Source organism: Sus scrofa, chromosome 5, assembly GCF_000003025.6.
Source record: "Sus scrofa isolate TJ Tabasco breed Duroc chromosome 5, Sscrofa11.1, whole genome shotgun sequence".
Lineage (NCBI taxonomy): Eukaryota > Metazoa > Chordata > Mammalia > Artiodactyla > Suidae > Sus > Sus scrofa.
Genome location: NC_010447.5, coordinates 101,687,649 through 101,703,826, shown reverse-complemented (window position 1 = coordinate 101,703,826; position 16,178 = coordinate 101,687,649). Strand labels below are relative to the sequence as shown.

General features: G+C 46.0%; 1 protein-coding gene across 1 annotated transcript in view; it reads right to left on the bottom strand.

Moving 5' to 3' along the window:
- The window catches only part of PAWR (pro-apoptotic WT1 regulator), a 104,698-nt gene extending 94,016 nt beyond the window's left edge, over positions 1 to 10,682 (bottom strand). Inside the window, 2 exon segments of the mRNA XM_021092812.1 lie at positions 10,058 to 10,314; positions 10,317 to 10,682. Of these exon segments, the coding sequence (XP_020948471.1) occupies positions 10,058 to 10,314; positions 10,317 to 10,581 (522 nt within the window). The 5' untranslated portion in view covers positions 10,582 to 10,682.

The window sequence follows — 16,178 nt, the reverse complement described above, 5'->3', positions numbered from 1 at the left end:
ATTTCTTGGGCCACTTCCGCGGCATATAGAGGTTCCCAGGCTAGGGGTGTAATCGGAGCTGTAGACACCGGCCTACGCCAGAGCCACAGCAACACGGGATCCGAGCCACGTCTGCAACCTACACCACAGCTCACGACAACGCTGGATCCTTAACCCACTGAGCAAGGCTAGGGATCAAACCTGCAACCTCATGGTTCCTAGTCGGATTGGTTAACCACTGCGCCACGACGGGAACTCCTCTTATAATGGATTTATAAAGACTATCCAGCTCAAAACATCCAGGTATGTAACTTTCTAATACGAACGAAAACACCTCTCAAACTATTCAACGCCTTCCTTTCCAACACCCCCCTCCTAGCGTCAGTATCAGAACACTCGAGGCGTGCTCTCAGCTCCAGTCACTGATCTTTCTTCACCTCATCACTTGGAATGATCTCCCCATGCCACTGTTTTATATATTTTGGACCTATGGATATGTAGATAGATGGACAAATAGATAGAAAGATGTATATGATGGGTATATTCATACACACTATAACTTCTGCTTAGAAAAGTGGGTTTGTTCCAAAGCAACTAATGTTAGGGAACAAGTTGAGTATAATATAAATTTCACACCTGCTGCTGCGTAACTGCAAGAAACGCTGAATAAAGAAGATGCAACCTGGCCGCATAGAAATACACAAAACGCACATGCCACAAACATCTGCCGGGGAGCTCAGTCCTCTGCATGCGGGATGAGCCACACCCATTCCTGTCTGGTGTTTCAATTTTAGTCCAATTTCAGAGAACCCTTCCTCCACCACTTCACAAGTTACAATCCTTTTGACACCCACTTCTATAAGCAAACTTCAGGTCTTTTATACGGTGAAGTGTCATATTTATTGCAGTACTTCTATATTTCTTAACCATTTAACATGTATAAAATTGTGCTAGTCTTCCTTAGGTTTCTATCTTTTTACATGTCACTGAGAAGGTTTTTGACTGTTACGACCCTAAACTTCACTTTTCCATATGCCCTGTGGTTTTTAATCATGTGATTTTTACCTATGTTGAGTTTTATACCTCCGCTGGTTTCTGAACTTGTATGCTGGGTTACAGCCTACACACACTTATTACCTACTGCAGCTCTGATCACCAGTTTCCCATCGAAACCAGAGGCAATAGAGGAAATGAGGAAATGCAAAAAAAAAAAAAAAAGCTCTGGCATCCTGTACAATTATCTGAAGGTCCTAGTACCTATGGGAATGACCCAAACACTTCTCCTGATCAATGTTTCAGGAAACACAATATAGGAAAAGAAATAAATAGCCATTTAGCAGTAGGGTCCTTTTCCAATGAAACAATGTTTAAAAATATTAATATCAAATAACACAAACACATCCATCCTTAAAGACAGAAAGTGTAACAGGGGTTGTCAGGGGCTAGAAGGAGAGGAGCATAGCGAGCTATGGTTCAATGGGTACATAGTTTCAGCTTTACAAGATGAGAAGTGTTAGGGGCTGGACAGTGTGACGGCTGCACAGCAAGGAGAATGTATTGAACACCGCTGAACGCACACTTTAAAATGGTTAAGATCTTACTATGGGTATTTTACCACAATAAAAAACACATCCCTAAAAAATAATAATAATAAATAAATAAATAAAATAAAAAATTCACCCCTATTTTTTGAAGAATAACTCTATAAAAAACTCACAATGGATGGATGACTAAATACATACACAGACCTGTATAGCATGGTTCCATTTTCTACGTAGACAGAAAAAGGATTAGAAACAACAATTACTATGATTAAGACAACAAGTGAAAGTTTCTCTACAGTTTCTTGTGTTTCCAAAAGGGAACTACAGTGAACACACTACTTTTTTTTTTAATACATTACTGTCACTGGCAGAAAAAAAATTATTTAAAATTATATAAATTTGGATCAACTTTTGCTTGCCTCACAGAATATCAAGTATATTCAAATGTCAAGAATTTGAAACCTAGACTTTTTTGACTATTTCAGCTGAAACACTTTTTATTCGTATTCCTCAAGTAACATTTCTGAATGTTTGTTTTGTTCTTCATAACTCAGATTTCCATTCTTTTTAAATATACTGCAAGGATTTCCAAAAGTAACAGAAAATCATCTCATACTTTAGATAACCTGAAAACTTCTCAAAGAAACATTAAGTAGTTCTCTTATATGCCCATAGATAGTCTGGATATTAAAAGGTATCTTTTAAAGCTAATTTTATTACAAAACATGTTTTCATCTGTATTTTAAGCTGTATTTGATTATTATTACTTGCCTTATTCAGTTAGTCTGCAAATTTTTAGCCGTCACAGAACTGTAATCTACAACATAAATTCTCTCCTATCTGTTCATTTCTGCAAAACCCTAATAAAATACTCACTTTCAGAATACAACATCCTTTTTATTTTTTTTCTTTTTCTTTAAATTCACCTTATAAAGCAAATGAAACTATTACTGAGAATGACAGTGTAATTCATAAAAATTTGGTGAAGGAAATTTCTAAGGACTATCACAGGATAAATATTTACTGAGTTTTGAACCACTGGAGCTGTCTTTACCTTTTAAGTATATAACTTCGCTGCTTTTAGAAATGATATATTCTTAAATTTTCATTCAGATAGACGCCTGGTAATTTTTTTTCTTTGTTTTTTTTAAATGATTTTTATTTTTTCCCAGTTTAGCTGGTTTACAGTGTTTTGTCAATTTTCTACTATACAACAAGGTGACCCAGTCACACATACACAAATGCATTCTTTTTTCTCACATTCTCATGCTCCATCATAAGTGACTGGACATAGTTCCCAGTGCTACACAGCAGGATCTCACTGCTCATCCATTGCAAAGGCAACAGTTTGCATCTGTTAACCCCAAATTCCCGGTCCATCCTGATGCCCGGTACTTTTTAAGTAATCTAAGGAGAATGTAATAAACGGCTGAGGCTCAGCTCTGACACCAGGATGTATGTGGTTAAAAACAAAAATGGGGGAGTTCCCGTCGTGGCGCAGTGGTTAACGAATCCGATTAGGAACCATGAGGTTGCGGGTTCGGTCCCTGCCCTTGCTCACTGGATTAATGATCCGGCGCTGCCGTGAGCTGTGGTGTAGGTTGCAGAAGCAGCTCGGATCCCGCGATGCTGTGGCTCTGGCGTAGGCCACTGGCTACAGCTCCGATTGACCCCTAGCCTGGGAACCTCCATATGCCGCGGGAGCGGCCCAAAGAAATAGCGAAAAAAAAAAAAAAAATGTCTGGGAAATAACTATTAAAAAATAATAACAAAAAAAAATGCCTAAGACTTAAACTAATGAAGTGACCTCAGCAATAATCAAATAAATTAAGAATCAATTAACTACCTAAGGACACTGACAGGTCTAATATGTGACAGCAGCAAACAAGAAAAAACTCTTAAGAATATTTTGGTAAGATAGACAAAACCTGTTTTAAGTGTTTGACTAGTTACTGAATACATTTACAAACATAATTATACACTTTCCCTTAAAGAATATAAAAGAGAAAAATAAGCAAAAGGTTCAAATGACACCTTGTGTTAGAGATGTTTCTGCAGTCTAGGCTTCTACAAGAAGCAAGGCCGACATTACATTCTGCACTAAATATATGACATTACAGAAATGTTTAAGGTGCTTTGGATCTCAAGTTGTCTCTACTAAACTATCGATAAAGCTCTTAATTTTAAAGATGAGAATGTTGAACATCCCAATGAGACATTTCAGTTGGACAACAACCACCTGTATCTATCAATGTAACCTATACAATAGTGACTGGTCATTCTTTGAACATTTTCACAAACATCATTTAGCAGGATTATTATACGAATTAAACAAAACACTCAGTATCAATTTCCACTTCACGGATCAGTAAACCAGTTCAGGCCATTTAAGCCAGCTCTCCTCAAGCTTTAGTGTGTACAAAGGATCAGTGGAGAACAGGTAAGCCCTAGCCCCACCCCTAGACTAAAGCGAATCCCAAAAATCTGCATTTCTAAGTAAACAACAAAGGTGATACTGGTCCGTGCAGCTCCCCCCCCCCCCCAGGGCCCTGATTTAAGTGACATGTGACTAAAGCCATTAACGGTCTAAAGTTCCATTTTTATTCTGAATCGAAGTTCCCAAGGTTTAGATTGCAGAGCTTTGAAGATCTCCGTGAAAAATATGTAAAATTTTTAAATGAATAAGTAGAAAATATTCAGTTAAAATACTTCTTATCCTAAACTCCGGTAAAAACAAGTGGTAGCAGACATTTAAGTTTTAAGAAACTTAAGACTGAGGCGATTCTACCATTTCATTTTCTCCGTGAAAAGCAAGAAAAGCTGCCATTAAATTCTATTACTTTAATAGCTTCTCACGGTTTCAACACGGCTGCAGTTCACTGGGGAGGGCACTGAAACTCAGGTACCACCCGTTCCAGGAACAATAAAAAATTAAGATGAAAATGTAAAGGAGTTAGAGCACATTGCTGTTAAAACCCTAAAACCACTGAACTATACACTAGAAAAGGGTGACTTTTACGGTGCCTCGCTTTTTTAAAAGAAAAAAAAAAACACTTAGAAAATTTAAAACTCTAATATTTTCCAGTGATTTTTAACTTCTCAGAGAATATACCAGCATTAAACAGCGTAATTATTTTCTGGCCTAGAGCACAGGTGTAAAAACCAGTGGAGAAACAATACGGGGCATAAACAAGGCCACCAGCATGATTTTACATGAGAATTTTATTGCCACTGTTTATATATGTATTTCTTTCAAATTTTTTTCAATAAAGTCCCACTTCATCTGCCTTTTATGGCAGTGCTATTTTCAAATTCTATAGTAACATTAGCATCTTATAAATGAATCATTTTACTTTTTAAACTAGATACATGTGCATAATAGACTAAAATATAGTCAGATGGTCCTCGAGCGCCAGCTTTGAGGACAGACTAGCTCTGCTTTCCACCACACGGAGGAGCCCAGGCAAGTATCTTACCCTTTCTGCCGATTTTCCCGTTGGGCTACAGGGAAAATTAAACGCCCCAGATATGCAAAGGGCTTAAAACAGTGCCTGGCACTTAGGAGACACATCGAAAATGTCATTTACTTTAATTACCTAATTATTTTTATGGAAAAAGGCATCTTATCTTAGAGAACGCATTACGAATCCGGGTAATATTAAAATTTCAATTTACTTTACTGATGAGCTCAAATACGCAGGAAGGCCTGGCTCTCTATCTTATTCAGGAGCCTTGGTATTTCGGTTGCTATTTACCCGATTCACACATCCGATTTTCTCCAACTCTGAGTCACTATTAGTTCTTCTCCTGACTCATCGCATAGAAAGGTAGACAGTCTGGAATCTAATGGGCACCAAAAGGCATTTCTTAATCTACCTGGATTTAAAAGATTGACTAAGTGCAACCTGTCCTATACAATGGTCAGTAAATATTCTGAATAATTGTAACTTAAATTGTGTTCACTTAAAAGTGTTTCTATATATCAAACAAATGTTCCTTCAAACTGTGGAGCAGGTGTTCTGACTCCATCTTGGCAGAAAAACAACATGTCATTTGCGTAAAATCAAAGATCCACATTTTCTGTCTGCTAGCCAAAAGCAGATTCCTATCTTGCTGAGGACCTGCTGCTCAAAATTTTGCAAGCAAACTACAGGGGAGAGGGTCAGAAGCCATCTCTGAGCCTACAAGCGTAACTTTAAAACTACTCAATTCCAAACGTCCAGTGTTTTCGCCAGATATTTAAATTATTTAAGATAACCTCTAATAAAAAGTTATTTTAGAAATATAAGGAAAATGGCCAAATAATTCAAGACGGATAATTCTTAAAAGCTCCCCTTCCCCTAGATGCACAGGAAAGCCACTTACTCGCTCTCTTTCCGTGTCATCCGAGTCACTGCAACACTAAGCCTCCCTCTTCGCCTCCGGAAAATGGGGATAAAACCGCACCTGCAACCGCCCCGCGGGAGCTGCGGGGAGCATCCGGACGGCACAGAGAACACCTGGGGCAACCTCTACGAAAAGTGAGGTTTCCATACACGTTAACTTTTCTATCCAAACCCCACTTTTAGGGTCCCTTGACCCCTGCTGAAGGACGGTACTTTCCAGGAAAACCACCCTGGGAACCTGCTCATGACACGCCCTCCTCGCGGCACCGGCGTCACAGGCGCCCTCACAACGGGGCTCTCAGCGTCCGGGGAGACGTCCCCAAGGAACCCCAAGGAACCCCCGCTTCGCGAGTCGGGCAGCCCGCTCGGGAAAGAGCCTGTACTCAACAGCCCACTACCTCGCGGCTCCTCTCCCCGGACCCGAGAGCCCCTCGGGCGCGGGGCCTGCGTCCTCCTCCCGCCTCCACCTGCAGACTGGACCCAACTACTCCTGAGCCGTCCAACCGCTGAGTGACCTGGGGGATGATCACATCATCACCGCCTGGGGTCCGTCCCAGACCATTAGACGGAAGGGGGTCCGGAGGGAGAGAACAAGAAGCCAGCATGCGCCAGTATTTTCTCCAATCTCCTCAAACGATGCTAATGTGCCGTCACGGTCAAGAACCACTGCACCAGGATACACAGCAGTACGTACACGTGTGTGTATGTGAGCATATGAATATATACAAAAATACAGGGGAAAAGAAAGGGACGTCTCAGCTCAAGACCCTCAACCTCAGCTGCTTCTCTGAGCCTCTACCTCTTTCCTTTAAACACTCAACACTTTTAATAAACAATTAGTTACATGCTGTGTAAAGACGCTTTTAAACTGTTAACTCAGTACAGTACTTAGCTTTCTTCATGCAATTATGCCTTAGCCTTCCTCCTAGATTACAGTCTTGCTCCTTGAAAATATACACGGCCTTCTTCTTCTTGTTTTCTCCACGGTGCCCGGGATAGTGCCTTCAACACAGACACATAATAAACATTTAGCTGATCCAATAAGTGTACACGAAAATTATCCTCAGGCAGCATAACTCATCCAAATTATTCAATTCGGGCTATTCGTCAAAAAGAAAAGAAAAAGTAAAAACTTAGAAAAAAGTTTTTTCAGAAAATGCTTGGTAAACAAGAAGACAACTAAGGTTCATCTCATTAATGAAAATCTGTGTATTTGCATTTAGTCCAGCCATCACATGCAGCACCTCACCACATCTGCCACTTCAAGTTTTTTAACCACTTCTTTACGAAAACTGTCTTCTCGTTGCTGACGGTATCTTTTGCTGTCAGGTTCCTTTGTAACAGTTTTATAATATTCCATAATTAGTAAAACAAGTTAATGAACGCTGCAATGAAGGTGACACACAGATGCTTAATATACACTTCTTGAAGAAACTTGAAGTTTATCAACCAGGAAAATAAACTCTTTGCATACAAGTTACATGCTAGTCTACTTATATAAACTTGGTTGGGAAAAATGTTAGAAAATAAGAGCGTCTCCTTCAACATTATATATAATACAAGTCACTTTTGAATACTGACAGATTGATTTCGGCTTTTATAATACTTTCATGCCTGAAAATTCTGTAAAATATTATATGACTCTTTAAAAATAGGAGTGCTAAGCTGTATTACACAAGAAACTCCACAGCAACTCGCATTCGCAAGGTTGAAACTAGTAAGGGAAATCCATGGCACACAATCCTAAAAAAAAGCAACAACCTAAAGATGTGAAAATGATTCACCTTTACAGTTTTGTGTCACATGGTACCGCTATTAACATAATCTGAAAGACTTAAGTGCTTTTTATTTTTTTTTTATTTATTTATTTTTTTTTTTTGTCGTTTGCCTTTTGTTGTTGTTGTTGCTGTTATTGCTATTTCTTGGGCCGCCCCCGCGGCATATGGAGGTTCCCAGGCTAGGGGTCCAATCAGAGCTGTAGCCACCGGCCTACGCCAGAGCCACAGCAACGCGGGATCTGAGCCGCGTCTGCAACCTACACACAGCTCACGGCAACGCCGGATCGTTAACCCACTGAGCAAGGGCAGGGACCGAACCCTCAACCTCATGGTTCCTAGTCGGATTCGTTAACCACTGCGCCACGACAGGAACTCCCCTTAAGTTGCTTTTTAAACACTGAAAACATGGGGAGGAGGCATTCCAGAAATACGCCTGCTAATTAGATACTGCGGTCAAACAGTCCCAGGTTTTGTTGGGTCCTACAGCATGAAACAGATAGAGCCATAGTTACCACAGAGAGAAAGCAGTACTCAATTCCCTATTCAATAAAAAAGATTCAAATTCCACAGGGAAAAAAAAAAAATGGAACCCTGGGTTGTTTGTTTTTAAGGAAGATTAAATTTAGGAGTTGCCAACACCCAAACGAAAAACATTCCAGAGTATTAGACTCAATTGTAGCGGGGCGTCATCTACATTCTCAGCACCACATTCCCTCAGCCAAAGCAGGAGTATCAACAAAGGATGTTTCTTAGGATCTCACAAGACACACCATACTTATTTCCCCCAGAAAACAATACCCTTATTAAGAAACAAAAACCAAAAAAGGATACCTGAGAAATAACAATTTTAGCACAAGCAGCCAGAGAGAGAAAAATGAAGTTTAACATCTGCCAAGAAACGTCCCAAAATAAGACCCCTGTCAAATGAACAATGAAGAAAAGATTGGAAATGACAAATTCTTCTATTTGGACCTTCAGCTACTTTAAAAATAAAGCTGAGGAATGCAGCTTTTCCAAAGCCTTGTCTTCAGTTTCCCCTTAATCTTCATATTTTTAACTTAAAAAAAAAGAAACAACCTAGAAATATGATTACCACTCTTATGAATTCCTTTTAAAGCAACTTAATGAATAACAGATCTTTTGTGCAAGTAGCAAACCACAGAGGACAGTTTTGCTGGCTGATAAAAATCTCTCTTAAACTCATAAAAACATACCCTTCAAAGACAAACACTGATTTTCCAGGTATGGAAATCATATTAAGACTTAAAATGGTGGGCACGTTTGATATATGCACTAACTTATTGCAAATGCTCTTACTTGAACAACAAAGTTAGTAAATTCTTATTTACTGTGTGTCAAAGTCGAAAAAATTAGAAGTCCAGGAGGAAAAAGAAAAAAACAAAAAACAAAGGTAAACCCTAGAGCCAATGAGAAAAAACATGCAACTACTTAGGGTCAAACAAGATTATGGAATCACTTCCAAAGCCTGGGAGTTACTATCAAAGAAACCAAAACTTGTTTAGGATTGTTTGTTGAGGACAGAGGTGTGGTTATATCCTAAGTAAAAAAAGTTTCAGGAGGCCTTCCAATGGGAAGATGCTGCTGCATGAAGAAGTGTTTTTGAGACTGTGCAAAAATACAAAACAAAAAAAAAAAAATCCCCAACCCTACCACAAATGTTTTCCAGAATACACAGCCAAATACTTAAATACGAGGAGAGATCATCTTAGCAAAAAAAATAGTGGGTTGCTACAGCGTTCCTATTGTCCAGACCAGCAGTCAGAAGAAATGAGTGTGCGCGCGCGCGCGTGCGCTGGGAAGCACTATTTCCACAAGCTGGTTTATACAGGAAAGAGTGCCCATGCTCCCTTGGATACACTTATCTCGGGTTCACTGAAAGATAAAGCTGACTTGGGTAATGCGAAGGCCACCTTGTCTCTGCAGGTGCTATTAAACATCGTGAAGGGAGAAGGAGAGAGAAACTATCTGATCCTTGAGACCGACACGTGGGAAAGTAAATAAGAGCAGGCTGTCATCGCCATTAATCAATTTCTCGAACTGATCAAGCATCAACAAACACGTCTAGGTGGGCAAGGTCGGGAGCGCCAAGTTATCTTTCCGCCCCTGAAATGAAGGCTCCTGAGGCTGCGATCTTAGCCAGGACGCCTGAAAAGCACGTGTCCTCCCCTTTGGGTCTGGGGACCGTCCCGGGAAACAGTGGTTCAGAGTGAAAGTCCAGCACCCTCTGGCTGGCTCAGGCAGGCAAGCCTAACAGGGATGCGCTCTGATGGGAAAGCTCCGGGCCCCGGAGAGGAGACACCAAGAGGCGGCGGCGCTCCAGGGTTCCACCGTGTCCCCCAGCCCGACTCACCTCTGCGGCGGGGATGTTGACCACGCCGGTGGAGCGCCGCTTCTCCCGCAGCTTCCTCTTCTCGATCTGCCCCTTGCCTTTCCTGGCACTGGGGCCCGAGCTCTTGCCCTTCTCCGGGGCGCCGTCCCGTTCCTCCTCTGCGCCCCGGGAGGGAGCAGCGCCCGAAGCGGCGGCGGCGGCGCCCCCGGCGGCGGCGGGAGCCTCATCCTCAGGCCGCCGCGGGCCGGGGGCGGCGCGGGCCAGCGGCGCCGGCCCCCCGCGCAGTTCACGCCCCCGGGGGCGGCAGGTGCTGCGGCGCCGCCCGGGAGGTTGTTGTTGAGCTCGTTGGCCGCCGCGGCGGCCGAGGTGCTGCCCAGGGCGCCCGGGGGGAGCTTCCCGGCCGCGTCGCCGGTGCCCCCGCCGGGGGCGGCCGGGCCCGGGGGGTTCTGCTTGGCGCGCATCTTCTCGCGCTTCGCCTTCCACTCCTCCAGGAAGTCGGTGGTGCTGCCGCCGCCGCCGCCGGCCCGGTAGCCGCCGGTCGCCATGTTCCCCGCGGGCCGGCCGGGCTCGCACCTCCGGCCGCCCGCCCCGGCTCTGGCTGCCGCCGCCGCTTCCTTCCCGCCACCCGGAGGAGGCGAGGGAACGACCCGCGGCGCGGGGCCCGGCCGCGGCGCCCCGGGACACCGGCTGCTCTGCGGGGAGACACAAAAGGGGGCGGGGGAAGCGCCGCGTCAGGTCCGCGCCCGGCCCGAGGGTCTGTCCCGCGGCCGCGCCCCCTGCGCCGCCCCCCCGAGAGCGCGCCCGCTCCGCGCCGCCGGCGAGGAGCCGCCGAGTCCCCACCCTGCCAAGTTTCTCCAACGCACCTACACGGCGGGCCGGGACGGTCGCCGCCCCTCGAGGGGAGGAGAGAGGCACTGTCCCCACCCCCGGCTCGCCCGCCCCTCCGCGCCGGGGTCGGCGCCCGCGGCGATCGGGGGACCCGGGCCGCGGCGCACCACCTGTCGGCCCGTCGCATCTCCTGCCCCCCGCCCCGGCCCGGAGTCCCCGCCGCCCGCACCCTCACGCCCGCGGCGAGGCGCGGAGCCCGCTCGCCGGCTCCCGGAGGAGGCGGGACGCGTCCGGGCCCCGCTGTCCAGCCGAGTCCGAGAGAAGCCAGGGCGCGTGCGGAGGGCGGACGGCCCGGGAGGCCGCTTACCTGGGAGGAGTTGGGGGGCCGCCGCGCGGGGACAGGAGCGGGCGCCCAGGTGAGCCGCGGCGCTCGCGCGGAAGGAGCCGCCGCGTCCAACTCGCCGCCCGGAGCCCGCGGCTCTCCCGGCCTGGGAGGCGGGAGGGAGGGGGGAGGAGGGAGGGGGAGCCGAGCGGCGCCGAAGGGCGAGCGGAAAGGACCGAGGCGGCGCGCGAGGGGCGCGGCGCGCGGCGGGGGGCGGGGGGGCTGCGCCCCCGAAGCCCCGCCCCCGGCGCTCAGGTGCGCGGCGCCGCGTCCCGCCCGCGGAGCGCAGCGCACATTCCTGGGCTTGCAGCCTCCCGGCGTCCGGCCTCCCGGCGCCTCCGACTCTGGGGCGGAACCCGGCCTCCACGCCCTTGTCCCCGCTGCTCGCCTCCGCCTCTCCCGTCTCCCACCACTCTTCCTTTTAAGTACAAGACACATTCTTCCCGGGAAACTCTCGAACACTGCTGCAATCAACTGGTGATGATTCAGGGCCTGACTAGCCAGGAGGGGAAAACACTCGCGCGTCACTTGGCCCCGTCGCTGCCCCCTTTTCAGAGGTGCCGGGACGGCAGGCAGGAGAGTACAGAGCTGAAACCCAAGACCCCCTTGTGTCTGTGGCCTCGGGTGAAAGTGCTGGTGGAAAGGAGGGGCTTCCACTGCCGGGGTGTTGCCAAGGTTTGACTATTCGTTCCCCTAGGCTTGCAGGAAGAAAACTAAAAACTCGTTTAACAATGTATTGGCGATCCCGTTTCTGCTTGGGGTTGCCTCTTAACCTTGTCTCACCACCGCCTCTTTACCGGTAGTGAATTTAAGAGCAAAGCTCCCCGCCAACGTCCTCGAGCTGCACTGACGTTGATCGGCTAAGAGCTGAGGCGGTGATTGTCTGTTTTCCTCCCTCTAACGTGCCATAGGCTAAATCTTATCCTCAGAGGCAAGTCATCTCAGATTCTGGCTCAGGACTGGGTAGCCTGCCCTCTCAACACCCGAGACCGACTTCACGGTACCCAGGTAATGCCAGGCATACACTATCACAGGCGACCCATGCCTGGTCACCATTTTGTGCAAGGTAGGCGAGCCCTGAGTCACATTCTTACTTAACAGAGGTCTTTCTTCCTCCTCCTACCTGTTTTGCCCAGGTGGCACATGGTGGGTGAGCAGTCGGCGTTGCCCGCCCAGGAGTGAGAACTGGAGAAAGTGATTCACAAGTTATTTATTTTTCAGAGGGAAAGTCACACCGTTCTGGTCTTTAGTCTAGCTGCTGGGTGCACATGTGGGTCCTCCCAAGAGCACTCTGGAGAAATCCTAAGAAAATGAAAGGGCTTCCTTGGGAATCGCTTTAAAAGGCTGAGTCTAGCTGGTACCAACCTGGGTGTGCCACCTGAAACTCCTCAATTAATAATTCATTATTTCTATTCTGAGTTTGGAGGGGGGAGAGGGAGAGTTGGACATGAAGCAGATTCCCATTCATATGCGTTGTAACTTACCAGGGGAGTCTCTTTTTTTTTTTTTTTGTCTTTTTGTCTTTTTGCCATTTCTTGGGCCGCTCCCGCGGCATTTGGAGGTTCCCAGGCGAGGGGTCGAATCAGAGCCGTACCCACCGGCCTACGCCAGAGCCACAGCAACGCTGGATCCGAGCCGCGTCTGCAACCTACACCACAGCTCACGGCAACGCCGGATCCTTAACCCACCGAGCAAGGGCAAGGATTGAACCCGCAACCTCGTGGTTCCTAGTCGGATTCATTAACCACTGCATCACGACGGGAACTCCCGGGAGTCTCTCTTGAAGGGATGCAGGATACAGTGGAAAGAGGATACAACATGCCTGACTGCAGTCGCATGAAAAGCTGAGAGACCTCGGGCGTGGTGTCTACCTTCTCTAAAACTCAGTTTTCTTTACTAAAAACCAGGAATAGCAGCCTAAGTTTTACATTATTGTAAGTCTTGACAGGCGTTCCCATGGTGGCTCAGTGGAAAGGAAGCCGAGTAGTATCTATGAGGATGAAGGTTCCATCCCTGGCCTCAGTGGGTTAAGCGGCTGCCGTTTCCATGCGCTGTGGGGTAGGCAGGTCACAGACACGGCTCAGACGTGGCGTGGCTGTGGCTGTGGCAAAGGCCAGCAGCTGTAGCTCTGAGGATGCTACCTGTAACCTGGGAATGTCCATCTGCCGCAGGTGCGGCCCCGAAAAAAAAAGCGTTGACACATGTGCTTAGTTCAAAGAAAGCACTCAATTAATATAGTCTCGTTTATTAATAGGATAGTGAACAGGGTCCTGGGTCTCTAAGAAGGGGGAGGGGCAGCCCCCCAAAAGATAAGATGCTAAATACCCAATATTAACTTGAAAACACCGAACTTTGAATGAACTAGGAGAACACTTATGCCACATAATCTGTCATTACATCTCTTACATCAGTTTTCTCACCATTAACAAGCGCTGAGTCAGGGATGCTGGCTGCTATTGACTTGTGTGACTTTGGACAAGTTGCTTAACTTTTGTGCCCCTGTTTACTTACATATAAAATGGGGATAATGATACTTCCTACATTGTGAGAGTGTTGTGAAAGTGCCTGAGATCCTTAGATAAAAGGTAGTATGTGAGTACCGGAGTGGTTATTATTAGTCTATAAAGTGCCCTAGGAACCATGGATGAAAGAGATTATTGAGGTACAAAGCACACTCTGTGTTATTATTGTTTTCATTTATTACACCTTTTGTCTTGACATCACCATTCTCAATATTCCCAAAGACAGATTTCACAGCCAGACTGCTTCCAACATTGCATCAAGATATTTAGCTGAGTCAGTCCTAAATTGCCCTGTTTGCATGTCATCGATCTTGATGTGCAGCATTCTGATGAAATAATCCTCAAAGGCTCCAAGCTTGGTTTCTCAACTGCTGTACTATCGACATTTCGGACTGGATAATCCTTGAGGGGTGTGTCTTCCTTTTTTTTTTCTTTTGTCTTTTTGCCATTTCTTGGGCCGCTCCCATGGCATATGGAGGTTCCTAGGCTAGGGGTCTAATCAGAGCTGTAGCCGTTGGCCTACACCACAGCCACAACAATGTGGGATCCAAGCTGCATCTGTGACCTACACCACAGCTCACGGCAATGCCAGATCCTTCACCCACTGAGCAAGGCCAGGGATCGAACCCGCATCCTCATGGTTCCTAGTCGGATTCATTAACCACTGCACCACGACGGGAACTCCAGAGGGGTGTTGCCTTATCCACTGCAGGATGTTAAGCAGCAGCCTTGGCTTCCACCTGCTAGATACCTACCTACCAGTAGCTGCCCTCCCCCCAAATGTGACTTTGCTGAGTTCACTGGAGGGCAAAGTGATCCCCAGCTGAGAACTTCTGAGCAAGCCTAAAATACCTCATTTTGGTGATACACTTGCCCTTTGATAATAAAGGGAAATATGCTAACAGACTTATTTTAATATGTCAGAATGAAATTTATTCTAAATTTTGACTTACTTAATGTTTTCCAGGGAGTGGATTAGCTGTGATGTGAAATAGCTTATTTGTATGTGTTGAAATAAGTAAAAGGATATTGAGAAAGAGCCGATCTGTCTTCAATGCAAATATTTCTAGAACATATGCAACTCACTTGCCAAAATCATGACACACATACAGAGTCTTAGTGGTTAAATACTTCAGCTCGATAAGGTTACAAGACAGCAATTGCCTACCTGAAACCCTACCCAGGACTCCTAAGTGTTTCTGCCAGTATACATCTTCCTATTTATTTTTCATCCCTCCACCTGCTATTCTATCTTTTAGTTTCTCCATATTTCAGACACCCTTTACTGATTTCCGGATACAGAAGAAGAAATTTGAGTCCCTTACTCTTAAACTATACATACGCCTTTTTTTACTCTTAAACTCCTACTATTCTTACATCGCAATTGCTATTGAATAGTCATTTAATGTTTATAGCATTAACAGTATATCGCAAGTACTGTTCATAACTGAGCCACACAGTCTACTATGATTGCTTTCCCTTTTTTTCAACTTTTTTCCAGCTATTGCACAGCCTTTTTTCCTGTGTTTAATGTTTGCCATTTTTTCAATCATTGGCTTATTTGTATATATAAATATATCAGTCACAAATTTACACCCAGACTTTCCCCCTCTAAATGCAGTTACTCATTTCAGGTGATCTATCAATTCTATTTCTCTTTTTCTTGGAGATACCTCTCCTGCAGCCCTCCATCCCCTACTCTAGTCTGGATTGATTTTAAGGCTCATTGTTCTGTGGTCATCCTGGGATCACACTGTCCCAACATCATGGAAAGCATTTCCTATACAGGCTCTTTTTTTCTTTTCTTTTCTTTTTTTTTCCCCCGTGGCATATGGAGGTTCCCAAGCTAGAGGTCTAATTGGAGCTGTAGCTGTCTGCCTATACCACAGCCACAGCAATGTGGGATCCAAGCCACGTCTGTGACCTACACCACAGCTCAGGGCAATGCCAGATCCTTCACCCACTGAGCAAGGCCAGGGATCGAACCCGCATCCTCATGGTTCCTAGTCGGATTCGTTAACCAGTGAACCATGACGGGAACTCCAAAGGCTCCTTTTTTCTTGAATCCCATGATTCCTTTCTCTTCCCCTGGTTTTGGTGGGAGATAGGATTGTGCATTCTCGGAGACCTTATGTGTTGGAAATGTTTTTTTGGGGCGGAGGTTGGTTTTTGTTTGTTTGTTTTGCTTTTTTAGGGCCACAGGTAGGGCACATGGAAATTCCTAGGCTAGGAGTCAAATCAGAGCTGCAGCTGCCCGCCTAAGCCACAGCCACAGCAACTCAGGATCTGAGGCAGGTCTGCGGCCTGCACCCCAGCTCAGGGCAATACCAGATCCTTAACCCACTGAGCAAGGCAATGGATCGAACCCATGTCCTCATGGATATTAGTTGGGTTCATTACTACTGAGCCA